This window comes from Mycteria americana, chromosome 12, assembly GCF_035582795.1.
Source record: "Mycteria americana isolate JAX WOST 10 ecotype Jacksonville Zoo and Gardens chromosome 12, USCA_MyAme_1.0, whole genome shotgun sequence".
Taxonomy (NCBI): Eukaryota; Metazoa; Chordata; class Aves; order Ciconiiformes; family Ciconiidae; genus Mycteria; species Mycteria americana.
Genome location: NC_134376.1, coordinates 6088353 through 6115829, shown reverse-complemented (window position 1 = coordinate 6115829; position 27477 = coordinate 6088353). Strand labels below are relative to the sequence as shown.

Below are 27477 nucleotides of genomic sequence, written 5' to 3'. Positions count from 1 at the left end.
GCTGCAGAAGAGTGAAGTTTTGTTTGCCTTTTTCTCCCCACAGTCATTCATCCCCCGCTTACTTATGTTGAACATCCAGCTGTTCCATCAGTTCCTGCTTCTGAGAGTCTTGGCTTGTCATCTGCATCTCTTGATTCATTATATTCCACTGTAGATCTGATATTTTCCCCTTTAATATAGTGATTGTCTGAATTAATGGAAAGAAAGAATAAACACACAAGACTATGACTCTCCAAGCCGGACATTATGGATGGTGATAGACAGAAATCATACCCAACTAAAAAGTACAAACACTGAATCTAGAAACAATCCCACACTCTTGCAAACCTTCAGACCTGCAAACTCACCTCAAAAACAAAGGCAAGAGAAAAATCATTTAGTCACTTTCATCTGTCACCCAAATTGTCGTTTCCATTGCCTATTAAGTGGGTGACCTCAAACTGGCATGAAAAATATCAAGCTTCAAAGCTAGATGATGATAAAACACAAGTATATACATTAAAGTAAAAAAATTATCCCACAACCATTCCAAATATATTTTGTCTGGGTTTCAAAATTGAAAATGTCTGGGTTTGTCTCAACCAAATACCAGAAGTATTATGCCTTCCTCAAAAGTAGAGGCCAGTGGTTTTTAAAATTTTGTTCTAAATATCTTAACTCTAAAGAAAAACTCACAGCTTTGTTTGAAATAGCCATTACTCAGCTCCCTTTAACAGAGAAAAAGAGAAAAATCTCAAAACATTACATGTGTAGGGCGTTTTCTAGACAGACAGATATGTAGGGTTCTCATCTTGATACTGATGGATATGGAAATAAAAAGAACACAGAAATAGAACTGCTGCATACATTTCATATGTGGGTTTTGTTTCTCTCACGTGCCATCACCGACTCCCTGTTTTTAATCACCGATAACTGGCACGTTAAATCTGTTTACCTGCTCTATGTGAACAGATACATTTCCAGTCACACCTAGGCAGGAGGAAGGCTTAAGGACTTAGTGGTTGTTGATCCACAGCTGGTGCGGGAAACCAAATTAAACAGAAAAATTACAAGTGGACTAGCTGAACTTAACTATAATGATATCTGAAAAGGTTGAGGGTTGAGAAGATGATCTGTTCATCCAAAAGAATTGAAATTATTATCCAAGCATTGATTCTACAGTGGAACACACAGGCATTTAAGACACTTTGGGGAGACATACTTTGTACATAACTTTGGTCTCATCCACTCTACAGTTCCCCCGACTTACCATCTTATCTCCTCCATCATTTCCCCTTTCTTCACTCAATGTCATGTAACCTGACTTCTAAATCTAGATGCTGTATGCTGCCTTGCACTTTTTTCTCCTTCTCCCTATCAACCCGTCTAAGAAATTTTTCCTCATTGTTAATTAACACAGCAACATCTTCTGCCCTGCTCAGTTGTGTCTGGACTTGGTTAGATTCTAAACTTTGACAGCAAAGACGCATATCACCAGGGTTTACTCATTTCCAGATGATGAACACAGCAATTTTATATATGTTTTTTTAAATCAGAAAGGGCATTTTCAAGTCACAAGAACTGCAAAGTCACCTGAAGCTATGAACAGATTAAAAAATTACTCTGTTCTTACTTCATTAGCTTCAGCTAATTTGCTCTCCTTCTCTTGCAGCTTCTTACTCATTGTCTCCATGCTCTTCTTATAGGATTTGTTCATCTCCATTTGTTCTTTCAGTTTATTTTCAGCTTCTGTTTCCCTTTCCTGATATTGCTTTATGCGTGTGAGCAGCTCCTGGTTACGGTCAGCCTCTCGCTTGCAAAGAAAAAAAATGCAAAGAGACATAAAGAGACATAAGAAGAAAGTAACACAAAGGCAAAGCCGTTTTTGTTTCTCCTGTCTTCACTCCTCATTACTGCGGTCACCAAGGCATCATCATGAAGCAATGTTACTCAGACCACAGCTTCAACCTTTGCACTAGCATGGGCAAAAATCTTACCAGCAGCAACTCAATGTCAAGGAACTACCCAGGGCAATGGAGCTAGAAAATTAGGAGACAGAGTCTTCCAAATCGCTTAGACTGAGACATGAATATGAGAATACAGACATGGCTTCACAGACTCCACTGCACACTCTCCAGTGAATCAAAGATGAAAACATTTGATGCTCCAATTTAAAGCTGACCCATGCATAGCAAATTGACTTTCAGAAACTCAGATCTCAACAGTCGGGCTAATAAGACAAACTTCCCTCTGCAACTTCTGTAAATTGTATGAGGCTATAATAGAAAAGAAACGGGGTTTAAATGCACAGTATTATCAATGAATACGATAAATATTTTTGCACTCTGACAACCTTTCATACACCATTTCAGTTTATTCCTACCACAAATTGATTAACACTTATTGAAAAAACTTGTAGTAAATTGCTTTGCTAATCAAAGCAAATCAAGACACAGATTTACATAGTAAGCAAGGATTATGCAAAGCAATGTGAGGTTCCTAAAACCTTTATCCACATGACTCAAAAAAACACAGAATCTGAACAGGGTAATTACCACACTGCTGGATTAGTGCTGCTCCCTTTTTTTTGTACCAGTATTTTAAGGGTTTCTGTGACTGACTCAGCTACATTCCCATTTGAACTCTTCATGGCTTAATCCCACATCACCTGACTTCAGATGAATGAGGAATTTAGTCACTGACTTGCTATTTTACAACTACACACTAAATCTGTCACCCAGCACCCTTGTAAAATACAACACCACGTGCTTATTATTTTTTAAAGATTTCTTTATAAATAATCAGCCACATACAAGACCTTTATTATCTTACAAAACCCACAGATCTACTACTTATTTCAGTAACATACTTAAGCAAACATATACAGGCATAAAACCAGAAATCAATAAAAGCTATTAGTCCCCGAGTGAGGCTCAGTGTTTTATCAGTGCAAGCTCTCTTGTGTGACAGTGCATGGTTGGCACTGCTGTCATTCCAATTAACTACAGTCACACAAACTAAATGCTTGCAATTGTGCCAGCAGAAGTTTAAATTCATCTGGGAGAAAAATGCTTAAATACTTCTGGGAGAAACAAATAACAAATTCCTTTTGTTTTTGCTACTCATAACAACTTCAGTGCTAAACTAACAGCATCTAGTGATGCGATCATCAGTTTGTCAACCAAACAAGGCTTTGACGTTGACACTCCTGTGTACATTAGCAAGTTAGTGCAATGCACTGCGAGGGGATCTGTAGAACAAAACAGTTGGTGCTGGGAACTTCACACCCACATCACCACCACGTTTGCAGTAAATGCAAACGCAGTAAATGCATTCCAGAAGCATTTACTACAGATTCGCTGAAGTCTTGCTCTGAAGACAGAGTGTCCATTAGCAGTTGAATAACACTAGGCTTGCTCCTGGACTGCATCTTTCAGTTTAGTTTCATCCAAAAAAGTCGACTATACACATTCTGAGACATACCACTGCAAACCAAAGCACGGCACGGGAGAAGTCAAGAGCATATCCCTGATCCAAACTAAAACACCAACGTAGATGCACTACGTACGTTCTGATTTAGGCCTATGATATCAAGCCATCTGCAACCGTCGTACTCACCTCATAGTTTCTGGCATTGGTATTAGCTGCCTTCTCTAGCTCAATGCGAGCTCGTTTGTGGCTAAGCTCCATCTGCATCTTCTCTCGTTCCACCTGCAGGAGCTGGGATTTGGAGTGGATCTGCCCAGCTTGTTCTTCCAACTGGCCAGTTCATGTGTGAAAAGGGACATTACACACCATTAACAGCACTGCAATAATATCATTATCTCCCACCCCATGCTATTCAGATGACACTTGCATGCCATTTTACAAATTACAAGGAAACTATCACTGTGTGGTACTTGTCTTCTCACACCAGCTGCAGATGAGGAAACCAAGAGTTCAACACCACACTCAGAAACCCACATCAAATCAACATTGGTTGGAAAGAAGTGAATTTCAAGTTCTTCATTCAGAATTTCTCATTCAATTTCTAGAGGTACTCCGACAAAGTGTACTTCTCTATCTAAAAAAAGGTTAATTACAAACTCCCCAAGCCTCATAAAAGTAACAGCAGCTAACCAAGAAGCAGAGATCATGCTCCTCATGAAATTTAACCTCTGAGCAAAACAACATGTTTTTCTACTAGCTGCTACAACATTACGCTTCATTTTTTCATTCAAATTACCTTAGAGCACAGACAATATTAATAGAATACCTCACATCTAAGCAATGTACATTCAACACACAGCTAATGAAGACTCTAATCAGAGCGAGCCTCCTCTAACCATCTCTGTAACCAGAGATGTACCACAGACAGAAAATGCATACATTTTTGTCAACATTCCAAACGCAAAGCGGATTTACATTAAAAAGGAAGCTTATTTTATACTTAGAGACTGAAATAGAAATTATATTAAGATACAGAATACAGAAACTTTATTCCAGCCTAATAAACAGTCCTGATGATCCAAGTTGTCAACTTCCTCCATGCTTTATGAGCATAAGGCAGCCTACAGGGAACAATCAAAAAAACCCACGTGGATACGAACAGAAGCAGACAAGAAAGCACAATGCAACTCTCCTGTATGTGTCCAGGCAAAGAAACTTTAAGGAAGATCGTGAAAAAAAGGTAAAAATGACTTACTAGAAAAATATTAACAGATATAAAGCTCCTTTGTTCAGCAATATGAAAACAACTTACAATTTAATTTCCTGAGCTGGTATACAGATATAACAAGCAGGGAAGAAATTCAAAGGACCTTTCTTAAATTTTTACAGAACAGAAATAAATACGTCTGACACTTTAAAAAAATTTAAAGATTCTAGAATGTTCACCAAAAGCAAGCTTCCACTACTGAGCTTGCATGAATATAAATTTTTGAAAGAATAGTCAGATCTTAACAAAATCAACCCCGATTCCTGGAATCAAAAGGAGTCTATAACCACACTGAAGTGATACTGCAGGCATCACCAAGCTGAGGACACCTCACCTGCACCCTCTGCTGGTACTGAATCTGTAAGGAGCTTTGAGATGATCCTGGTGTAGCCAGCCCAGACACCCCCTCCAAACGCTGTGAAATAAAGTTGTTGAGGGATCTCAGGGTGGAGAAGACAGTTGTATTATCTTCCAAGTCCTCCATGGCTCTGGAAAGATACAGAAAGTCATCAGCAAAACATTCAGAGCAACCTACGGTATACTGGCTGCTTTGCTCAAAACAGATAAATCACTGCCCTGAGGAAACGCTAAATGCAATTTACAGGGTACAAAACCTAATCTGCTAGTCACTGCTGGGATCCACAGATTACTGCTGGGATCAACTTGAACCAGAAAATACTATCCAACCAAGGCTGAAGTTGTAGGTTTCTGAAATGAGAAACTGATGCAACAGAGCCTGTTCTTCCCTGAGCTTTCTACCTGAAATGGTTTAGTTTTATTTAAATACATTCTCCCCTGAATCTCAGCCTATAAGCGTACAAATAAGAGCTGTCATAAGTTATACAAAACTGAACTCTCCTCTCCTATAAAATCAATATACATTCTAGGATACAAGTTAACGTTGCAGGACATTAAGATCTACAGCACAGAACACTAACAAACAGCACTCATTACTCTTCCTCCAAACATCTGAGGCAGGGAGGGAGAACTAATTCCATGCTAGCAGCAAAGCCTACCTTCTGCACAACTTGATTCTGGTTTCCAAAAAGCACTTTAGAACCTAACTTCCAGCAACGAGACTTCCCGAGTTCACAGATTGCTTCTGTAAGTAAAACTGTGTCTCCTCATTCACGTAAAAGTTTTTGCAATTCTTCCTTCAAATTTGCAAGGGTACTAACTAAAAGGCCAAAGACAAATCAAGCCTGGAGCTCAGAAAAGCCTGCAAGGTTTCCCAGGAGACTTCAAGAAGCCTTAAGCGAGTCCCTCTCGTGACTGCGTGCCCCACAAAGCCCCAGAAGCATAGAAGAAGGTTCAGAACCAGGAAAGGCAACCCACAACATTCACATGGGCTTGTACCAGACACAGACTTGGGGCTAACTTTCGGGCTTGTGCACTCTCTCAGGGTTATTCTCAGCAGTTATTCTTTAGATTTATACCATCGCAAAGCAGAGAATAGAAGAACACTGGCAACTGGTAATAGAAGCACACTGGCAACACACAGCCAAAACCCAAATGAAAACGTTTATTCGAAATAAGTACTTCAGTACCACACGCAAATAAATTCAAGAGACCACTACCAACAGGTAACTGGACTCCAGCAAGCCTGTTTGGAAATCAAGAACAGCGCTAAAAATTAAGAAGACGCGAACACCCCGCCTCCCCGCTGCAGAACACCCTTTGGCCACAGCAGCCTCGGGGGAGCAAGGGACCCCCTGCCCTCGCAGCCCACCGCCCCGCGGCAAACCCCCGAGGGCGGCGGCGGCGGGCGCAGGGCTGCTCCTCCACAGCCGGGCCGCCCCGGGCACCGCGGGGGGTTCGCCCTCACGGACGCCCCGAGGGCGCAGAGGGGGAGCGGAGCCTCGGCAGCGCCCACAGCCCTGCCCTGCCCCGCCTCGGGGGGCGGGAGGGGCGAGCGGCCGCCCGGGGGTGGGAGGAACGGGGACACGGCACAGCCTCCCTTCCCCGCTCCCACGCCGCCGGGCCCGGCCAGGCGCGACGGCCAAGCGGCGGGAGCGGGGTGGGAGCGCCGGGCCGACCTGAGCGAAGCCAGAGACCGCCTCACCCGCTCCCTCCCTCCCTCCCTCACTCACCCGCCGCGGGCGGCGGCGCGCACCCCGCTTGGATCTCCCTCCTCACCCCGGCGCCGAGATCTCACGGGAACTCGCGCCCAGCTCTCGCGAGAACAGCGGCCCGGGCCGCCGTAACGACGGGACTAGGTGCGCAATACCGCCGCGGCCTCCGTGCCGTACCGTAATGCCCCGCCTCGGCGCGAAAGCGGTTCGAGCTCGGCCTCCCCTCGCCGCCCCTTCGCAACCCACCCCCCCAAAAGCGCTGTCCCCCGCTCCGTCCCAGGGACCGGCTGCAACGCCCCTGCTCGGGCAGAGCCGTCCTGCCCCACCGCAGCTGCAGCCGGAGGAGAAGCGGAGAGAGCACACGCTTAGCCAGCGCCCTGCTCCCTCCAGTTCCTGTTGCCAATCACAGGTAACAAAGTTTCTCCAAGAGCAGACTGACATCTTTTCTTTTTTCCTTCCCGAACATATACAAAGCAACACCCAGCTCCCCAGTTCAGGCTCTTGCGATAACGCTTTCATGCACACCGTTCAGCATGGAGATGCAGATGGGGAGGTTTCAAAGCAGTTACAATTTGATAAATCTGTACGCAATTCCAAATGAGATGTTTATAATGAGAAAGCTCTGGAAGCCTCGAAAACAGACAGTGCTACCAGCCCCTCTTATAACTCATGCCACAGTCGGCCTGATAAAAGTGCTATGTAATGTAAAAGTTGTCACTTCCAGATAAGGCAGTGGCTAAATTTATTTTTGCAAACAGAATTCTAGCGATTCAATCAGTAACTCTCCTTGTCTGGGATCCAAGGAACGTCTTGTCATTCCACCTAAGAAACTTCATTGGTCAAATATAAAACATTACTGACAACGTAGGGGAAATTATCTTCTCAGTAGCGATGACCCTGCCCTACTGTCATTTACTGGATTTATGAGTACAACGAAGTGGCAATTTCTAAATATAACCTGTGTCTTTAGAAAATGCAGCAGAGCCATCAGGCTAAATATTCCAGTCAGTCGTCTATCCTGAGCGGCTGCGCTACAGATTGTACGTGACGATGCAGATTCTGACATGCACGAAAACGTTATCTATTTTTACGTGTGCTAATAAATTGCACTAGCTTTTAAGAAGAAGAGGCAATACATTGGCTCAAACTCCCCTTGCTGTTCCCTGTCATTCTGACAACCACCTTTATGGTTACTCTCATATATGTCATTAGTAGTGCAATGATTTTCAAGCACACATTAAAAACTCATATAATCACTGGTTTATTTTCGTTTCCATTACTCCAGCCCCAGAGGTTGCCTTTCAGATTACTCCTCTCCATTCCCAACTGTTTTCTCCACAGGTGAGAAGCTAGATTGGATGTCTCTGCTCATATAATTAGTGGATAAACTCAGTAGTACACCACCCTGGTTTATTTTTGTATTTGAAAAGCATGATGTACTTCGTAAGAATTGTGGCAGATTTACCCAGGGTCTTAACGGTGAGATTTTTCTTTAAACACACGCCAAATTCAGATTTCCAGTCAATGTCTGATCACCTGTTTGAAAACCTGCGGTTCTCAGCTTTCATTTCCCTTTGTACAGCCTTGCCAAATAATAAGATTCAGCAGAGTCTTTCCGGCTGGCCTGAGGCTTTATAGTTCTCACATCTTGGAATTGCTCCTTCAGTCTGTTTTGCAGAAGCCAGGAATCATGTCCATCCCAGAATTTACAGAGCATTGTTCCTTTTGGCTTTAAAATACTTTGTGACAGATTCAGAAGGCCTAAACACAGATTGATCTGTTTCTGATGATCCAGGTTTTTAATGCCTGTCGCATTAGGTGCCACGTCGCTCAAGATAACGTCCACCTTCTCTGCAGGAAGCAGACTCTGAATCGTCCTCAGCGTGCTTGGGTCTGCAATGTCAGCCTCCGACAGGAAGACCGCTCCTTCCAAAGGAGAAATCCGCAGGAGGTCAACGCCAAGGACGAAGCCAGTGGGGGCAGCAGGATCTAGATTATTAGAATGAATGAGACACAGAACACTCATAATGGTTGCAAACAACTTGCATATACATGAGCTCCACACTAGTCAATAAACAAAAACATATCACCTGCCATGTCTGGTCTTCTTGTCCTTAGACAGTTTGCTGTGTGCATCTGTATGGATGGTTTGCTATAAGCTAATCCATCCACGACATGAAAACTCAGTTCCTTCAGATAAGCAGGGGGTATTTTTCTGGGTTTTTTCCTGTTCTTTCAAGGCTGACAGTCCAGAAATCCTGGACAATAGTACAGATGATAACACCTTATCTTGTAAATATTAATGGCTTAAAACACATAAATCGTACATAGTGGTTACGACCATTTTTCAAGAAGGGAAATAAAAATACAAAAAAGCCAAGTTACCTACTGGAGGCTACATGAATTTCAGAACCGGACGAAGGGATCCTCCCCACAACACAGTTAATCAGAAAACTTCCTTACACCTACATAGCACCTCATGGTAAGTTTTTATTGCACAAATATGACTTCTCCAGACCGTATGAAGATTTTCACTGCCACGCAGGCACAAACCTTCACACTTCTGTCAGTGACTCTGGTGTTTGCCAGTACCCGTGTCCCTTCCCCATGTTGCCACCATCACCGCTGAGTTTTCTCACATGCTTCAAGATGAGCATCATCCCCATCTTGCCTGCCAAAACTACGCACTCACCGGTACCTAAGGCATTGACCCTCTGTACAGCAACTTGGCTCCAAGCACCAGGTGCAGCTCCACAGTCAAGAACAGAAAGTCCTGGACGAAGAACATGAAACTTGTCATCGATCTCCAGTAATTTGAAGGCACTCCGGCAACGGTAATGCTGCCGCTTCGTTGCCTTTACGAAGGGATCCTTCAAATGCCGTTCCAACCACCGGTGCTCAGTTCCAGTTTTCTTCAGAAGCCCCACTGTGGTGTGGAGACATTTGCTCACCACACGCCAACAGCTGCCCAGGAAGACAGGCAAGTTAATCAATTAGTGCATAACCACTATTATTTCAGCAGTCTCTATAGCAATTAATTCTAACCTCAACTACAGCTCCAACCATTTATCACCAGGCTCAAAAAAAGCCTCCAAATTTGAGATTCTTTGGCACCTTTAGTTATCTGGTCTAATCTCAACAGAAAGGGACGTATTTTGGATGGAGGCCTCACAGGTTACCCCCTGAGCAAAGGCAGGAAAGAGGGCCCCACTCCTAGACACCTCTTCTTCTGCTCTGGTGCTTGCATTTAAGGCCGGTGGGTGTGCGAGCTGGCAGAGCAGCCCCAGCGAGGCCCAGGGCTGCCTCAGAGGGGCTGGTGGCCTCCATGAGTGGGGAGGCCGAGGGTATGTCAGCCCCTCAGAGGAAGGGGGGATGCCCAGCCCCTGGAGGCTCCTTCACCTCTCCGGGCGGAGCACGCTAACAGCCGCGGGCACTCCTACCACCACTTTCCGGGTAACCAGCCCCGGCGCTGGCACTTCCAGTACCGACAAACCCAAAACGCCCGTTCCCCATTCCTGACGAAAACTTAAGGCGCCGGGACTAACCCGGCACCTCCCCGGGGACGCTCCACCACCCCCCGACTCAGGCAGAACCCGCCGGTCCGGCCCGGTGCCGAGCTCTCCTCAGCGGCCCTGCCACGCACCTGCCCCCGGCGGCGGCAGCGGCGGCACTCCCCGACCAGGCCATGGCGGCCGCCTCAGGCCGCCCACGCCTCCCCTCACCGCTACCGCGGGGCGGTGCCGAGGGCGGGGCGGCAGCGGCGGCGGCGGCGCAGGAAGAGCCGGCTGGGCCGGGCCGCTTCTGAGGGGGCGACGCAGCGGTGGGCGGGAAAGTCGAGCGTTTGGGACAGAGGTGCTCGGGGAACGGGAACGGGGGAGCCCGGCACTGGGGATGGGGGTGCTGGGCGGTGTTAAGGATTTGGGGAGGGGGGAGAGGGTTCTGGGGAGACAAGGACTTGGGGAGGGGGTGCTGGGAGAGCAGGAGAGCAAGGGGGGTCGGTGAGGAGTGTTAGAGAAGTAGGCATTGGGAGAGGCACTGGGGGACCAAGGGTTTGGGCCCGGGATGGGGGGTGACCATGCATTTGGGGCGGGGGTGCTGGGTGTCTGGGGGCATCAGGGCCGTCTGGGCCTGAGCAGCAAGTCCAGGTTTTATTAAACCCCCGCCGGGCCGGGGGAGCAGCCAGGCCTCCCCTCTGAGGGGTGCCGGGAGCCCTTGGCGCAGCGTGCCCTCCTCATCTCTCGCCCAGGAGCCATGTACACATCCAGGCTCTTCACCCTCGTCCTGGTGGTGCAGCCGCCCCGCGTCCTCCTGGGCATGAAGAAACGCGGGTTTGGAGCTGGGCTCTGGAACGGCTTCGGGGGGAAGGTGCAGCCAGGGGAGAGCATCGAGGAGGCTGCTCGCAGGTGAGGCCTGGCCCGGCTCAGCCGGTGCCCTGGGGAGAGGCGGGTATTGGGGCACAGGTTGGGCCATGGAGGTGTTAGACCATTTATGGTGGGCTGCAGGTGGAGTTACCGCGGCTCAGCTTATCAATAACGCCCTCGTAACCAATGTGTTACCCTTGAGTGCAGTCGTAAGCCATCTCTGAACAGAGAAAATCACCTGCTCCACAGGTGATGAGGGATTGTCCACATGTACAAAGAAACGGGATTGCTCCCCGTTGCCTGTCATCTGCAAATCTTTAACTGTCATCCAGCCTACAAGTAACTGGAAGTTACTGAGTGTCCTCCCTCCCATCTCTTAGACTGTGATCTAAACTGAGACTTAGTCTGCTAGTGGTGGACAGAAAGGTTCAGAAAGGTGCAGCGTTTAATTTTGGCTATATAGCAGAATTACAACTTATGCCAGTGTACTGCTTATTGTTTAAATTTGGAAGCCGTTGAACAGGTGCTACCTTCCAGTAGCATTTTTAGTACTGCGTGAAAATGTAGTGACAAAATATTAGAAATTCTCAGAGGTTCCTTATGAAAGGCACTGTAGAAATGTATTATTTGACTGCATGGCAACATTTTTAAGCCCTAATGCTGAGTTAGGGAATTTAATTCCATCAGTACAGAGATACAGTACCATTTTTGAAGCTTTTAGTACTGATTTCTTGAAGTTCTTTCTTCTGTCTAGTCATTAAAATGAAATAGCAGATCACAGCTGAATTGCTAAACTCTAAAAATTAGGTACCTCATTCTTTACATGAATGTTGCTGATACAAAGCCACACTTTGCCACCTCCTCACTTTCTGATATGTGCCCAAAATTGCCCTCACACCTGCAGGAAGTTCAGTGTTGGTGTGCTCAACAGCTACCTAACAGCTTTTGCCCTGAACTGTCTCAGCTGTGCCAGTGCAACTGCCTGGGTTCTGTGGTGAGCTAATCCAGGGGACAGAAGGCTCCTCTATGCAGATGTGCACCCAGCAATGCATGGGGTTAACGTACCTGACAAATCCTGGCTTTTCGTGTAATTTATCATCTCTGAGTGGAGGGAGGGAGATCAGTCGTCTTACTTAAATCAGGCCTCCATTTGCTAGGCTTACATTGCCACTGACTGTGCTGTAAATCTAATGATTTAATTTAGCATTTCATCTCCTAGGTGCATGTTTATCTGTGCTAGCCCAGAGTTAGAAACCGGAGCTTTAGTCCATACAAGATGTCAAGTGATAAAAGTTTCGGCAATCTCAGTGCAACATGCCACAGCACGGCCAGCGCCTGCTGCTGTGGACTGTGGAACAATCCAATCCTCAGCCTTTTCGACGTAGCTGGTAGGAGTTTATTGCAGAATGACACAACCGATTCCTGCCGAGGTCAACCGGGCAGGAAGCAGTCCCCAGAGCCATAGCCAGCTAGGCAGGCAGCCCACCCTCCCGGTGGGGAATGACACTGTTGCAGTGCTGCCTGTCCCGGATGAAAACTCAAGGTGCAGCTCTCCTCTAGCAGATGTCACACAGTCCAAATCAAACTTACCTTGCACCACCTCTGCTCTGTATTCAGAGTTGAGGTGTTAGGCTGTGGTTCCTTGTTGCACTGTCTCAGTTGGGTTTGCAGTGGCATAAGGTGTGAAGTGTCTTCACAGCACAGATAGTTAAATATTAAGCTGAAACATGACCAAAAGTTTCCTCTATCAGTAAGATTTCTATACTCCACTGGGTACACCACATTCCCGTGAGCACCCGGGGACCCACGGCTCTTCAGTGGCACATCTTGTGAGGGGAGCATTTAGCTAGTTCATTATTTCTAGTTTGCTACCTGTAATGTTTCCCCTTACTATATACAGAGCCAAACAGCTGACAGATAAATTGCTTAGAGAACCATAGCAGTGTTGTGCTTTGTTGTTCAATTACCGCAGCCTGTAAAATGAGGCTTTTAACTTTGTTGCTGGAAAACTGCCTCTATTTTAGACATAGTTTCTCAGGAAGATAAACTAAAATTAGCTAAGACATTAAGTTGGAATGTAATTTTGAAGGATGGGATTCATGACATTGATACCAAAGAAAGCTGGAGCCTTAAAGATCATTTCCATTACATTTTAAAATTGTTAAGTCACTGCCAAATATGCAACTACATTAATTATTAACCTTAACTGAAGACACAGTTTCAAAGTATGCCTTATTTTTGTACATTAGAAAAACCATGACAAACTTCAAGCTGTGCCAATTCTGTTAGAGGCAGGTAAAAATAAAAAATGCCCTAAGTGCGTAGCATAAGCAGAGCAAGTAATTGAATGTGCTTCAAGCAGCTGTGCATGGTGATGCATGGAAAAGAGCTGTCTGGCAAGTCTCTCAAAAGTGCTCTTGAAAGTCTTGCCTTCTAGCCTCTCGTTATGCTAAATGTACTTCCAAGGAGCAGAAATTGAAAGTTTACACTTTGTGTTTTTTATATGGCATTTGAATGGGAGATGGTATTCCTAACGTTCTGTGTGGAAATCATGTTATGTAGTGTGTAGCATTACTTAAATAAGCTTCAGTCAGCCTCAGAAGTAGCTGATTTTGTTGCAAGTACAGATGTTCTAGTATCTATTACCTGCTTCCCCACAATTCTAAAAGCTTTAGCTTGAAGTCAGCAAAGCCTTTTGCCTGGCTAAATAAAGTGTTATCTCAGAGTTCTTAAGCCACATCCAGCTACAGTCATATGAGCGTGTTAGCACACTTCTAACAAATCTCAGAAAAGATCATCATGTTGCAAGGAGTGTAAATTATACTAAACAATCAATTTTCCTGAATCTTCCCCTTCAAACATAGACTATTTTCCTACCAGCCTCTAGGAGCTTGAAATAACACACGAGCCAGTCTGACATGGCTCCGCTGTGGTGTAAGTGGGCTAATAGTTTGGTGGAAGCCAGAACTCTGCTTTGCTCCACAGGCTGCGCCCTGCTCTGTTTTACAGGTGCAGCTTTCACCTTTCATTAGATGTGTTTTGAATGTGCAAGTAAAGCTAATGACTGCTTTTTTTTGTTCTGCCACTGCTTGCTTTCATGTCAAGAAGTCTGTTTCTTGTGCAGGGAGCTCTTGGAGGAGAGTGGACTGACTGTGGACACCTTGCAGAAGATGGGTCAGATCACATTTGAATTTGTAGGCAACTCTGAACTCATGGAAGTTCACATTTTCCGAGCAGATCATTTTCATGGAGAGCCAACAGAAAGTGATGGTAGGTAGCTGGTGGAGGGGAAAGGAAGGATGTGCTTTCCCTTCTGAGGCAGTATTGCTCTTAAGAAATGCAGAACTATTCATGCCAAAATCCCTTTGAGAAGGGAGGCAGCCAGGCTGTAGAGGGAAGCTGCTTGTTGACGGATATTCAAAGTCTAGGCAGCAAAAAAACCAAGAGAAAGTTTCATGCAAAGTTCTTTTGTTTTCTCCCACCAGAAATGCGTCCACAGTGGTTTCAGCTGGATGAGGTGCCATTCAATCACATGTGGGCAGATGATATCTATTGGTTTCCCCTGCTGCTTCAGAAAAAGTTGTTTCGTGGCTATTTTAAGTTCCAGGGACAAGACACTATCCTGGAGCACACCCTGAAAGAAGTGGAGGAAGTTTAAGAAAACGGAAGCATTCAACCCACGTGCTGCTGCCCACATTGGGCTAGAACACCATGAGTACTACTTCTAAGGGTCTCCTTTCTCAACTCTCCAGCAAAGGAGACTTATTTTTGCCAGGTCACTGGGAAGTAAGGAAAATAAGGGGGTTTTTTAGAGCAGAAATAAAAGCAATGAGGTGTTCCATGCTGTGAAGTCCCTGGGTGTGGTATGCTTTAGTGGTTACATGATCACAACTACTAAAAACTTAGTGTTAACCGTTTTCTTCACAGGTGGCTAATTTTGTAGGCTTTTCCCTCATGGCTGGAAATGTTTTTAAAAGATTAAAAATATTTTTTAGCAAAAGCTTGTGTTGTTCTGTTGGAAACAGCTGGCTACCTTCTAGACTGTTTAAAAGCCTTTCAGGAGTTGGCTTCCTTTCACAGAAACATTAAGTGGACTGTGATGCAGCAGAATCAATTATCTTCTCTATGCCAGTTTCTATACAGTCCCCTATTCCTGGGACAAAGTGAGGCTTGACCAGCTCTGTGAATGCCTTTTGAAAAGTTTAGCTAGAGATCCCTTCAGGATTCTCCAGCTGAAGGTAGCATAAGGTTATAGGAGTTAAGAAAACAAGTCAAAGGTAGATGTATGGCACTGCTCAAGCCCTGCTTTCACTCTTGCAGCTTCTGCCGTGAACTTGAACTGTTTTGAGCATTTCAGGTAAAAATATGCTGAACAAAATCAACTTGCAGCAAGTCCATGTTGCAAAGTGCCATCACCTATGGCTGCAGGCTTTGCCACATGTCAGTAGCAGGTGACCTGTTCAGTATTCAGGTCAGCCCAACTCAGCACACGGAGCAGCAAAAGCTTAATCAAACTGTGCTAGAAATAACACATCACATATGTAACTTCTTACACAAGTTTTGTTTTGTTTTGTTTTTTTTTAAACACTTTTACAAACACATAACACTTACAGATAGAATCTTGGAATGTAATATAGGATCTGTAAACATTTCCAGTCTACCAGCTGTAGTAATAGTTCTTTAATTCCTGTATTTGGATAAAGTGCTTCATACATAAGGCTATTTGAGCAAAGCAAAGATACAGGATATTCCAGGCAGGCAAAATTGACACCCTCTGAACAAGATTGTTTCTTCTTGTCTCCCTCTAGCAGTTCTGAATAATTTATACCACTCAAAAATGCCCTTCTTCATATGCTCAGTAAGCCACAGCTCAGAGTTAGAGGATAAGAGTTAACACCTTAGACTCTTCCTTTTCCTTTTGTGCTGCACACCGAGTTATTTACAGAGTTTTTGGTAACTCACCTCTGCTTCCAACATAGCAGTAAGGGCTTCTGGCTGTTCTAATGGAGAGAATGGCTTGAGGCAAGTAGAGGAGAGAAAATAAGCGCAAGGGAATAGGTAGCTTGTAACAGGTTGCAAGACCTTACTGCATGGTAGGAAAGGGAGTGACTGGCAGCTGACACCCGTTATCTTGATTTACTTCCTGGTGGAAACTGTAAATTGCATGGCAAGAGAGCGCAAATTACTTTCTGTTCCTCCAAGGAGTTTAGGTAGGAAGAGAACAAGCGCAGCTCAGACCTGCATTTCTATCTGCTATCCCCTCTTCTGCAGTCAGTTCAATCCTTTTATGAAGATGCTTTCACCAGCACTGACTTTTAGCTCATGTCAAAGAGTAGTGATGTTATTGCTCCTGCTGCAGTTGTGGAGAGTGACATGTTTTAAGTAAGTTCTGTCCCCAGCTGGTGATCTGTCTTTTAGGAAGCAGCACAAACTGAAGATTGTAAATTAGCCTGTTACAAATTCCAGGAATTACACCCTTGCATGATCAAACTAGAAGAGTAAAAGCACTGGAATGCAGCAAGGCACTGTTGAAAACGTTACCACTTCGGAGGAGCAACTTGCGAGGAAGATGGAAGGAGAGGGAAAGAAGGATCAAAGAGTAAGCTGTATTGTACATATAGTTTGGAAAGCCTTTCAACACATGATACTGGTCAAAAAGCCTGTATATTGCCACTTCACAGCTTGAAGCAGAGCAGACCTCAGGAGTGACAAAAACATAGCCCTTTTGAAAAAACATTTTTCAGGCAAAGTTCCAGGTTATCAGCTGTTTACTACTCTAGTACCTCCACGACAAATTTTGAGAGACTGACAGAAAGATTGGAGGCCTTTTCTATCATTACTATTTTGAACACATGAAAGTCCCCATGATCTCAAGCAATACACAGCAAGCTTCCATTCAAGAAGGCACGTTAACTCTTTGGTGCTACATCTTACAGGAGCATCAGTTCTTGGATAGGCAGCATGCGCTCTTCAATTAGTCTTCTGGTTTGCTTAGTGTTTATTGCAATCTACCCAGCTACCAGCAATGGAACCAACTTCATTAAGTCTTGTTCTCACCCTTGCCTATAGCTAGGCTGTTTGCTGCAGAGGGCAACAGCATGGAGGTAACTAGAACTGTTTCCCCTACATTGACTAGGGTAGACAGACAATTGATTCCCTGCTGCATTCCTTTAGAGCTAGAGGAAGGAAGCTGTACTTGATGCTGCTCTCCAAGTCTGACAGATAGCTAAACTAAACAGAGCAAATACAGTAAGGAAATCCCTCACATATTGAGGTAAACATAATAGTGCTATTTGCACACTGACCAGTCTCCCAAAAATAAGGTTTGCAAAGTAAGGGTTATGTGAAATAGTGTATGCACGTGTTTAGGAATGAGACAGAAGCTTGACAGTCCATATCAAATAAACTCTGAAAGTGCCATTAGCTGTATCAGCTTTGAGAATACTAGGCCTCTGTTCTCAAAATACTAGGTGAACAGAGTAAAAATCAAAACAAGAAAACCCCACCCTCAAAACTGCTCTCCTCAAAGAGGCAAGGGCTGACAATGGAGGAATGGGTGTTTTCTCAAAACAACATAATTCCAGTTTCTTTATAGGTCATGGGGTCTGTGTTTATCATTATTAGTCTCTGCATTTGGACTGTAGAATTCTTGCTTTGAAGGAGAACAGGAAAATGGAGTTAGTCTAAAGCCCAAATGTGGTTTTGTTGTTTGGTTTTTTTGGGTTTTGTTTTTAAATAAAGTCCAAAACTGTAACTTTTTTCTAAGTGTGAGAAGTGCAAAGTTCCATTCAGGCTCATACTTTGCAAGCGCTCCTACAGAACATAGCCCAGTCATCTACCCCAGCCAGACAAGTTACATGGAAGATCCATCATATAGATATCAGATCTTGCCCCAAAACATACAGTATTTTCTCAATTTGACCGTTCACTACATCAGGCAAACAAGGCTAAATGAGGGAGGACAGGTACTAAGACTAAGCAAATGACAGGCCATAACCAGGTAGCACTTTCTAAAGATGCTAGGAGTGAAGAGCATTTAAAAATACAGTAACACACTTTCCACACTTTAACCACAAACTGTCTTCCTAATCAAGAAAAGGTCAAGCAGAAAAACCTTTTGTGCCATTCTTGAGATATCATCATCTTTGTTACTGTACTGTAGAAACATTTCCCTCCCCAGCCAGTTTGCTCTGGCCTGTGAGCAGAATCTCTTCTGCATCACTTCGGAAACCTTCAGGAGAGAGAATCAAATCTGTCACAGCCGTTTGCAGTTAATCTGTCTCGCTGGACAAGGCCAACACACAGGAGGGAAGACTCAGAATTCTGAGAGTTAACATTTGAATTGCTATAAAAAGCTCTTAATAATGCATTCTGAACAAGGTTGTTAAACAGACTCCCTACACACTCCTTAAGGCCCAGCACCCAAGAAATTCACCCCCATTTACCACATTTTGAGGGGTGTAATGGTTATGCCAGTCTCATGAAACCTGGCAAGTAACTTATCTTGCTCCTAGCTGAAGAAACTAACCCATAATTTCCACCTGGACTAGGAAGAGCTTCATGTTGCATTGAATCTTCTAAATTAAAAAAAAAAAAAAAGAAAAGAAAAAGCTTTTGTGATTGGAGGATTTAAATATATTTCCTGCTAATGGGGAAGTTCCCCAATGGGAAAATACTGTAACGGTTCCAGTTTGACAGCGAGCACTCATCCTTGTTAATGTGCTTCCTTTTTACCCACTCAAAGAGAATGCTAAGAAGCCAAGTCTCAAATTCCCCTTTGGCAGCTATTTTGGCCCCAGAGAGTTCGGTTCAGGGGAGTCCTGTTCACGTAGTTTTGCTGCATACGTTTGCAGTTTCTTCACTTATCAGTTTCTCTGGAGGATATGCACAATTTCCCCTAAGGTAACATGACATGCAAGTTCTCCTCCCCCTACCCTTTGCCTCGTGAGGGAAAGTCACTGGAGATCCAAAGTGAAACATGGAGAATGTTTAGTCCCATTATCACAATCACAAATCATTCTGAAAACTCCACTACCAAGGACTGTGCTATTTTTAGAGAGATAAAGAACTGTCACTTAATTGTCTTCTCTCCTTCACCAACACAATCCAATGCTACCCAGAGCCAGAAAAAAGAATGACAGTAACATCCTGATAAATACTGATTTTTTGCTAATGAATTTTATCAGCATTGTGTCCCAGCCTGCCGGTGTAACAGGATACTTCATTTGATATTAGACCAAAGAAAACACCAGCCCTCCAGTAGTCCTAAACAGCTACTCCACAGATGGATGTCAGAACCTCCAGAAGAAAATAAACAAGCTGCGTTGTAGCTGTTCTGCTCATGTAGTATGAGTGGTTTACAATTACGGAGTGTTTTAATTATTTTCTCATTTATGCCAGGCAAACTCCTCTGAGCTCCTGAACCCAGTCATCTTTGGCCCCAAACTGAAAAATATGAGCAAGTCCCTAGGCTGCCCTACAACCGTGAACTGAAACACGCTGACAACACAGTCTGCCTAATCTCACTGGGAAAATTACTGTCACACAGCAGCACTGACCCCTACCCAGCTGGGTTAGCGAATCCAACCACTTCATTCAGTATTTTGTGCTAAGGTCTACCAGTAAGAAATCAAACGCAGACACCTGTCAATGGGATGGGGGATGGCCTTCAGCTTTCCTTATGCACATATGTCCCTAACACACGTCCTCTCAAGCTTAAAAGGCAATCCATCTCTACTACAAGCAAGTGCTTCAGATATCCTGTTCATCTCGGCACTTCAGAGATGTGCAGAGATGTGTCAGCATGTGTGCAGATAAACATTATTGGAGGACTGTTAGTACAAGATGCAGAGGCATCAGCAACAACACTGCAGCGCTCACTGCACCAGGTCACATCCTGACCCCTTGAAGAGTGTCTGCAGGATAATGAACATCAGCTCTGCCCCAGAGCATTTAAAAATTCAGAGATTGTCTTTATATCCGTATGTTCTGCCCCACATCCAGTCTGTCTAAATCAGAGAGCAGCTCAAAGCAGCAGTATTTAAAAAAAAAAAAAATATATATATATATAGCTGTTTGAAGGATTGATTCTAACATCTCGAGGTAGAAGTCCCACCCCTTCCTTGACTGCACTTCCTGCTCCATGCTAGATGCTCAGAGCATTAATTGGAGAAGAAGTTTCCCTCTGGAGGTGACAATGGTGGAGTTGGCATATTGCTAGATCCCACGAAGAGGCAGCTCAACTTCGGCTTCAATTCATTCCAAACTTTACTCATCTGTGAGTGGAAAAGGAGAGAAAACAGACATGACAACATGGTAGGTAATCATCTCACCACACTGTATTTTAGCAGCAGTTTCTGAGTACTCAAAAGCACAACACAAATTTGCTGAAGTACTTTGGGGAACTCCAGTAGACCCAGATTGTCCCTTTTAGACTACAGCTATAAGGCAGCTCTCTGAGCATTTTACTGAGCATGCATGGAAGGGAGATCGCCCATTCCTTGGTCAAATTCCTTCACTGAAGGGAAGGAAGGGAGCTGAAGGAGGAGAGACTTTTCTAACATAACGAATGCCAGAAAGCCTGTACATGGGGAATGCTGAAGGTCGAATTTAGGGGCGAACAAAAGGGAGCTCTTGGATTTAGAGCAAAACCAAGGAAGTTGTTCCTTGTCATATAATTTCTGTTTAGCACAACAAAAAGTAGATTCATCTAGCAAACACATCATTCATTACAGAATAGCTAGTTATTTAATGGTTGGGTCTTCTTCAGCTACCTGTAGGGTAAGGCCATCTGCAGATGAGAGAAGAAGAAGAAAAAAAAGAAAAACACAGCGACTTGCTGCAAGAAGATACAGTCTTTTAGAGGGGTTAGAGGCCAGCCCTGATCCCCACCCCAAATTAGAAAGACCTTAGGTGATTTCTTAAGAAGTTATGAAAGAGCCCAGCTGGACAGATCATTAGAGGAAGAAGACCCATGTGTGAAAGCAAATACATTCAAATTCCCATTCATATTTTGGGAAAAAGAATACAGTCCAGAAGGACTCACCTCTTTGTGACCCTGGATCTGGGAGTTGACAAAGGCCCCCAAAATGTGAGATGTGAGAGGCAGATAGATGTGGATGAGCTGTGTCTCCTGATGCAGGCAATATAGAGAGAAGTAATTCCGCAGCTCCATGGTTAGGATAGCATTTTCTTGCTGAAAGAAGAGCAACTCTGTAAAATACATTGCCAGGAAGAGGGTGCCAAGGAGGTTCACTTGCAGCAGGAGAAAACAGCATTCCTCACCATACTAGCAATTCAAACACATACCAAAAACCTAAAAAGGCAGTTCCTGGACCCATTTGATATGACAGCAACTGCACTTTCCATCATGCAGGCTGTTGCTTTCCACAGCTCCTGCAAATGACATGTTGCCAAAGAGCCAGTAATAAGTGTTGAGGAAAACAAACACGTTTTCCTTGTAGCACAGCAGGTAGCTCAAATTACCCAAAGTACAGGTTACCCTTTGGTCTAATGGCTTTCTGCAAATATGACTGAGCTACATAGCGGCACTATTATAGGAGTCCAGTACCACCCTTTGCTCTCCCAGGCATCTGCCCTACCTCCACAATCCGAGACTCCAATTGCTCCACTGATTCTGGTTCTTTGTTCTGCACAGTGGCACTCATCATCTGCTTCTTCATCATGCTGTACTTATGCAATGCTCGCTGGTGCTTGTGCAATACCCCCTTCTCATGTCTTTCACACAGGTCCTTTATGGGAAAAGGAAAAAGCAGGTACTTATTGGAAGCTAAGAGACAGCAAGCACGCAAGCCAAGTACATCAGGAACACAAACACATGGTCACACTTTAAGTAATTTCTATGCTGCAGATTTTTGTTTCTTTGTTTTCAAGAGAGTCAAAAAATGTTGGCAGCTAAGAATTCAAGAAACAAAACTGCTTGGAACCAGACCAGTGAGCTTCAGAGGCAATCTGGAGCATCACTTCTGCCAACATTTTGGATCTTATCAGGCCTCTTATCTTTTACACCCTTCTCAATATTAAGTGCTGGCAATTAACTGTGGTAGGAGCTTGCCAGTGTCCTTCTATTTCAGTCCAGGCCTGGGAACATCAGGACAGGCTGCTATGTACAATTTCAGTAGGTGCTTCTAAAAAAAAAAAAAAAAAAAAAAAAGGTGCCTTTGACCAAAAGATTAGTATTCAAAAATTCTTTCATTTGTAACTGAACTCATGCCTCCATGAACAAATCAGTAACCATCTCATTCACTGCTTTGACTCAAAAGCAGCCAAATCTGGAAAAAAAAAAGTTAGCTGATCCATATAGTTCAAGCACTCATATTTTTAAATTCCTTGCAGTGTTTGCTGTTTGGCAAATTCTCGTCAGAAGATGAGCTGATCAGTAAGGCTATAGAGCTAGCTACGGCCAACAGCCACTCCCCTCCCTCTGCCAGATGCCCAGTTTGCCTCTGAACTGGCCTTCCAGACAGTTTTCCATCCAGTTGGCGTTACACCCTCTGAGGAGCACAAGCTTGCTCTAAACAACTTTCTCATTGGCAGAAGAACAGCAGAGCTCACTTTATAGGACTGGAGTAAATCCAGGAAAAGGTTCAGCTTCTCCACCACATCATTCTCTTCCTGTTTACCCTAGAAAACAAGGAAAAGTACATTTTATGTAAGCCTGGCAAGAACCAACATCACAGTTCCTCACATCCTTACACCATGCAGGCCCTCCACCGTATTCTCCAGGGCACATCAACACTTACACAACTGCATCAAAAATCTTTCAGATGGTACTGGAGTGTTTAGTCTTCAGTATGCAGAAAAAAGATCTGACTGGAGCAGTAACAGCTTTTCCAATTGACTGATCATTATAACAAGAGGAGTTACTTTCACAGTCCTGTGTGTCAGGCCTTTCAGCTCTCTCTGCCTGGAATTTCTTGCTCTTGCAGATTCCTCCAATCTTTCATCTTACCTTCTAACAAGATAACTAATCCATTAAAGCTATAAATACTTGCATGTTCTCTATAACAGTTCATGCACCAGTAGGCAGAGATGAGACACCAAGCCAAATTTCACTACTTCTTTTTTTATTTTACTAAATACTGTATTTTCTTCCTGTATCAATAGAGCTCTCTGGCACATAAACTCTGGAGAAAAAGACCTGGTCTGACTGATCTATAAAAGCATGCTGAGTATTTTAACACAATGAGATGAAGAGAAGCGAAGACAAAACTATTACTTTTCCTTCCCAGACTGTCATGTTCTCACATTATTCTAACAGTCATTATCACACTGCACACTTACACAGGAATATGATGCTTCTGTCTGAATGACTCTCATGTTATGCTTAAGTACATGAATGTCAAAATTTGATTCAGAAATAAGTTCTTCTGGATGCTCTGTAGTAGATTAATAAGACAGAATGCAGGACTTCTGGACAGCTCAGTACAACTTAACTTGTCTAATAACCATTTGAAATTAAAAAAGAAAGCAGCCTGTTCCCCCTTTTCTTTGCCCATTATATTTTTTTCCCCATTTAAACACAGTCCAGGTTTTTCATTCAAGCTTGAACAAGCAGGCTGGTGGTTGAGGATGTGAGTTTGGACTACAATCTCCCTATTAACTCTTTAAGTGCCTATGTCCACAGAGCTCATGATTCAAGATGAAACTCAAGGCAGCGATGCACCTCCTTCATTTAACAAAAAGGAAAAAAAAAAAGAAAAAAGTAAAGAACTCACCTGCTGCACAGCCTTATCTGCCAGGAGTGCAAATTCAACAGACAGACCCTTCAAGGCTTGTTTCAGAGTCCCCCATGTGCTATTATTCAAAGCAGCCCAGGAAGGAAGCGGTGTAGTGTCTGAGCCCAAAGCACTAGGAGGAGATAAGTACTATTCAAATCTAGGAGATAAATTCCACTAAATAGATACACTTATTTGCAGAGAGCAGGTCAGAGTTTCAAATCTGTCTAAATAGCTCGCAGTGCTGAGCTACTACTGCACAATCACAAATGCAGAGCTGTGTATATACTGGGGGAAGAGACCACAAAACCAGTACCTCAATGTCAAGGTATTTGTATTTTCTTTTCTCTTGCACTCTGGAATGCAACCTTAGTGGAAAGCATGCATTTTCTTCTTTTATAGTAGGAAAAATTTTATTACGACCTACAGCGTGCATTGAAATACCCATTCTTACCAGACCATTTGCAGGTAAACCTTACAACAGTTTTGAGTTCTGAAACAACAGTGGAAACCTTCATATTAGCAAATCCTCTTCCTCCTAACTTACCTTAGCTCCTTTCCAAATATGAGAAGATCCGAGGCATTATCAATGGCTCGAGAAGCTATCCTCTCCGCACGGTCCCGAAGCTTATAAAAGCTATTATAAATATTTCTGATGAGCTCCCTGCTGGCAGCAAACTGGGCCTGTATGTCAGCTGGAAGGAAGTCCTGAAGAAGTGCAAGACAGATTATTAGTGGACAAATCAGAGGCACATTCACATACGTTAATTGTGGGCACACCATACAGTCAGCAGAGACAGACAGGTTTCCCTCTTGCACTCACTCTCTCACACCATGCTATAACAATCCTGAAGAGATTAGCTTCACAATTTAGGTGTCCGAGTCAGATATCATACAAATACCCCTAATTTTCAAAGGCAGAAAGAGGTTCAAATACCAGGTGTAGACAGAGTTGGCAAAATCTGCAACTCTGCTATGCAGCTAAAACGGGGTTTGTGAGGTTTCAAGCTCATAAGTTCTGATCTGAAGCTACTAGTAACCGCCAGCCTGGCGAAGTCAAACGTGTACTGAAAGTTCAGCTCTTTTTGACCTGTGCATCACTGGTAAAAGCCTGAACTAAGCTCCAGTTGCAAAACCTTCTGCTAGCATTGCAGGAACCTGAACAATAACTTGCTTTAAAATTGCTCAATGAACACAGTGAATGTATATTTAAAACTTGCCATAGCACTAATCACTGGCATAAACAGATATATGGAGAACTTGTAACTAACTTCTCTGTAACAGTCCAAATTACTCTCCCACAGGGAGAGGATGACAGACAGAATGAGGGCATGAACACACAGGGAAGACATCAATCTAGATATTAGCTTTTAAATTGTGCAGTATGTGCATTTGTTTGTTATGCAAGTACAAGTAATTACTGAGAAACATGTTCTGAGCAGGATTCATTGTTTAAGCTTTATCATATTCATGAACCAGCATTTAGCTAGAAATATCAGGCCCTTATGAGTGAAATAAATATTTGACCTTTTTGATAAAATTACAAGTTTAAAAGTCTTTCTAACTTTGGAAACAACTCTCTCCTACCTAACGTCTCCATCACTCAACAAATGCCATAACTGATCCACCTGGAGGGGAGAGCCATTTAAACCAGAATAATACATTGCAAGAAATTCATATACATACCTTGGCCTGGGTAGCTAATCTACAGGTCATAAATTCATCTCCTGCTCCCTGGACCAACTCTCTTAGCTTATTCTGTACATCCTGGAGAAGATACAGAAACAAATGAGCATGAAAGAACTAAGTAACGCACAGCAGTTCACACAGGTCTCAGATATATTGCAATAGCAAGGCACAACTTAGCAGACATAGCTTTATCCAGGTTAGGTTTAATTCAAGGAGAAGCATAATATGTATTCCCCTAAGAACAGTTATCATTTTCAAAAGACTATACTCCCAGTATTGAGTGAAATTACCTTCCACTTTCCAGCTATAGAAACGCCTATTGAGAGAAAATTCTCTTCATCACAGGGAGCACCAATGCGTGGTAGGTCAAAAGCAATTCTGAACTCTATGCCCAGTGAAGCAGTTACAGGAAGATATGCAAACTCAAGACTATTGCTAACAAATACTCACTGAGCCACTGAAGGACAGAAAGAGTTTCAAGAGCACATCTTCTGAGAAAGGGGGATGTCGAGCCACCAGGTTTATAAAACGCTTCAGTGCTCTCCTCCTAGATTCTATGAATTCTCGATCAGCTACGGGAAAAACATTAAATTTCAGTTAATGCACCACATATTACAGCTGCTCAGAAAAAGAGAAAAAAGAAAGCACTCAGTCCAATTTCTTTGTACTTACAACTCTTGCTAAAGCACTACAACAAAACCAAAGGATGATTACTTGTAGTCTGTCAGCTCCCTAAAACAGATCTTTTGGATTGACCACCAGAACAAATATTCCTTCAAGTGGTTCTTTACATCTTATTGAAATCCAGTATATATATCTATGTGTGTTCGTTTTCACAGGGTGGATCAGGAAAGCAGGATAAAGAACAAGTCTAAGGCCTGGATCCTCCACTTACAAACTGTGGGCATACAAAGATTTTTCTTCCTCTGAATCAATTCCATAGGTGGTCCCCAGAGGGGATCTCTGTCTGTTTGGGACTCCTGGGAAAGGCACAACTTCTCACCGCTGCAAAGATCACTGCCACTTGCAAAATGATCATCCCACAAAGAATTATGGGGTTTTTTTCCTCACTCTTCTGAAGAAATAGCTTCAGTGTGCTGTACCCTCAACTGTCCCTCCTCCACACTTTTAAGCATTTGGGGGCTAGAGAAAGAATAAAGGGTTTTTTTTTTTTTTAGTTGTTTGCTCAAGATCAGTGCCCATCTTTTTCACGCAAGGTGTCAGAAAGTACTTTGGAAGACCTGCACAGCAACCTGCAGTACATCCACCCAGAGTCCTTACTTGTCAAACTAAAAAGTTCAGCTTGTCTTCCTGAAACAGGAAGAGTTTCAATCTGGTGATACTGCAGTAAGGCAGTAAATAAAAAACCCTCAAGTTTTTCAGGATAAAAAATTAAACTAAAATAAATTTGAAGGAAAACAAAGCATCACAGAATGAAATTAAAGGAATGCACTTATCCATGATAACACTTCCATATCATGAAAGGGTATTACTCTTTTGCCTCAGTTTTAAGTAGGGAGTTCGCTGGCTGCATGGACTCTCTATAATGATCACCCATCAAATGATCATGTACTTCACAATGAGTGAACTACAGCATCACCCATCAAATGATGTTTCAGTCATTAGGGTTGCAGACCTTGATTTTGCTTTGTTCATACTTTAGCCTACATGGAGATTTCTGAAGTCATCTACACACTTCCTACATGATCTGCCTCACTTTGCTGCTGTCCTCCAAAATAAGCAGAGCAGACTATCAATCCTTCTTCATCTGACAGACGGGTGAAAGTAGACCATCATGAAAATAAGAGTGTAACTTAGTAGAGAAGCATACCGAGTATAAAAAACATGTAGCTTTGCCCATCCTGCTCTGGGACTAAGGAGGTTGGAAGATTCACACATTTACATTAATCCATCAAATCCTGTGTCCTGCAATTCCATTTGTC

The 27477-nt window shown here is 43.6% G+C and overlaps 4 protein-coding genes across 11 annotated transcripts in view; 1 reads left to right on the top strand and 3 right to left on the bottom strand.

Moving 5' to 3' along the window:
• The window catches only part of MAD1L1 (mitotic arrest deficient 1 like 1), a 381442-nt gene extending 374579 nt beyond the window's left edge, over positions 1-6863 (bottom strand). For 2 of the 4 annotated variants that reach the window (XM_075514957.1, XM_075514958.1), the window contains exons 1-5: positions 6766-6862; positions 5010-5163; positions 3598-3738; positions 1613-1792; positions 63-187 (exon numbers count right to left, since the gene is read on the bottom strand). In XM_075514957.1, coding sequence (XP_075371072.1) covers positions 63-187; positions 1613-1792; positions 3598-3738; positions 5010-5159 — 596 coding nt within the window. In that variant the 5' untranslated portion in view covers positions 5160-5163; positions 6766-6862. Of the gene's footprint in view, positions 1-62; positions 188-347; positions 367-1612; positions 1793-3597; positions 3739-5009; positions 5164-6765 lie in introns of those variants that run through there. The other 2 variants (XM_075514959.1, XM_075514960.1) reach the window with 2 other exon arrangements.
• Positions 6864-8140: 1277 nt separating this feature from the next.
• On the bottom strand, positions 8141-10449 carry MRM2 (mitochondrial rRNA methyltransferase 2). The gene is made up of 3 exons (XM_075515144.1): positions 10391-10449; positions 9440-9711; positions 8141-8736 (listed from the first exon to the last, which is right to left on the bottom strand). Exons 1-3 carry the CDS (start codon positions 10432-10434, stop codon positions 8312-8314), a joined length of 741 nt encoding a protein of 246 aa, XP_075371259.1. The 5' UTR covers positions 10435-10449; the 3' UTR covers positions 8141-8311.
• Positions 10450-10536: 87 nt separating this feature from the next.
• On the top strand, positions 10537-15072 carry NUDT1 (nudix hydrolase 1). Of its 2 annotated transcripts, none has more exons than XM_075515145.1 (4): positions 10537-10599; positions 10994-11150; positions 14233-14378; positions 14594-15072. In XM_075515145.1, the coding sequence occupies exons 2-4, from the start codon at positions 10999-11001 to the stop codon at positions 14764-14766; spliced, it is 471 nt and encodes a 156-aa protein (XP_075371260.1). In that variant the 5' UTR covers positions 10537-10599; positions 10994-10998; the 3' UTR covers positions 14767-15072. The 2 variants fall into 2 exon arrangements, with proteins under 2 accessions (XP_075371260.1, XP_075371261.1); XM_075515146.1 differs by having other exon boundaries at positions 10547-10567.
• Positions 15073-15392: 320 nt separating this feature from the next.
• SNX8 (sorting nexin 8) overlaps positions 15393-27477 on the bottom strand; it is a 29049-nt gene continuing 16964 nt past the window's right edge. For all 4 annotated transcript variants that reach the window (XM_075515273.1, XM_075515272.1, XM_075515270.1 and 1 more), the window contains 8 exons: positions 25985-26106; positions 25532-25612; positions 24393-24553; positions 23846-23978; positions 22683-22751; positions 21710-21859; positions 21154-21303; positions 15393-20383 (listed from right to left, as the gene is read on the bottom strand). In XM_075515273.1, the coding sequence (XP_075371388.1) occupies positions 20270-20383; positions 21154-21303; positions 21710-21859; positions 22683-22751; positions 23846-23978; positions 24393-24553; positions 25532-25612; positions 25985-26106 (980 nt within the window). In that variant the 3' untranslated portion in view covers positions 15393-20269. The remainder of the gene's footprint in view (positions 20384-21153; positions 21304-21709; positions 21860-22682; positions 22752-23845; positions 23979-24392; positions 24554-25531; positions 25613-25984; positions 26107-27477) is intronic.

Coding starts and splice junctions, on each gene's coding strand:
- MRM2 (XM_075515144.1), bottom strand. CDS start 10,434: ATGGCCTGGTCGGGGAGTGCCGCCGCTGCCGCCGCCGGGGGCAG. Junction 9,712..10,390: donor GCTGCCGCCGCCGGGGGCAG/GTGCGTGGCAGG, acceptor CTTCCTGGGCAG/CTGTTGGCGTGTGGTGAGCA. Junction 8,737..9,439: donor GGTCAATGCCTTAGGTACCG/GTGAGTGCGTAG, acceptor CTAATAATCTAG/ATCCTGCTGCCCCCACTGGC.
- NUDT1 (XM_075515145.1), top strand. CDS start 10,999: ATGTACACATCCAGGCTCTTCACCCTCGTCCTGGTGGTGCAGCCGCCC. Junction 11,151..14,232: donor ATCGAGGAGGCTGCTCGCAG/GTGAGGCCTGGC, acceptor TTTCTTGTGCAG/GGAGCTCTTGGAGGAGAGTG. Junction 14,379..14,593: donor AGAGCCAACAGAAAGTGATG/GTAGGTAGCTGG, acceptor TTCTCCCACCAG/AAATGCGTCCACAGTGGTTT.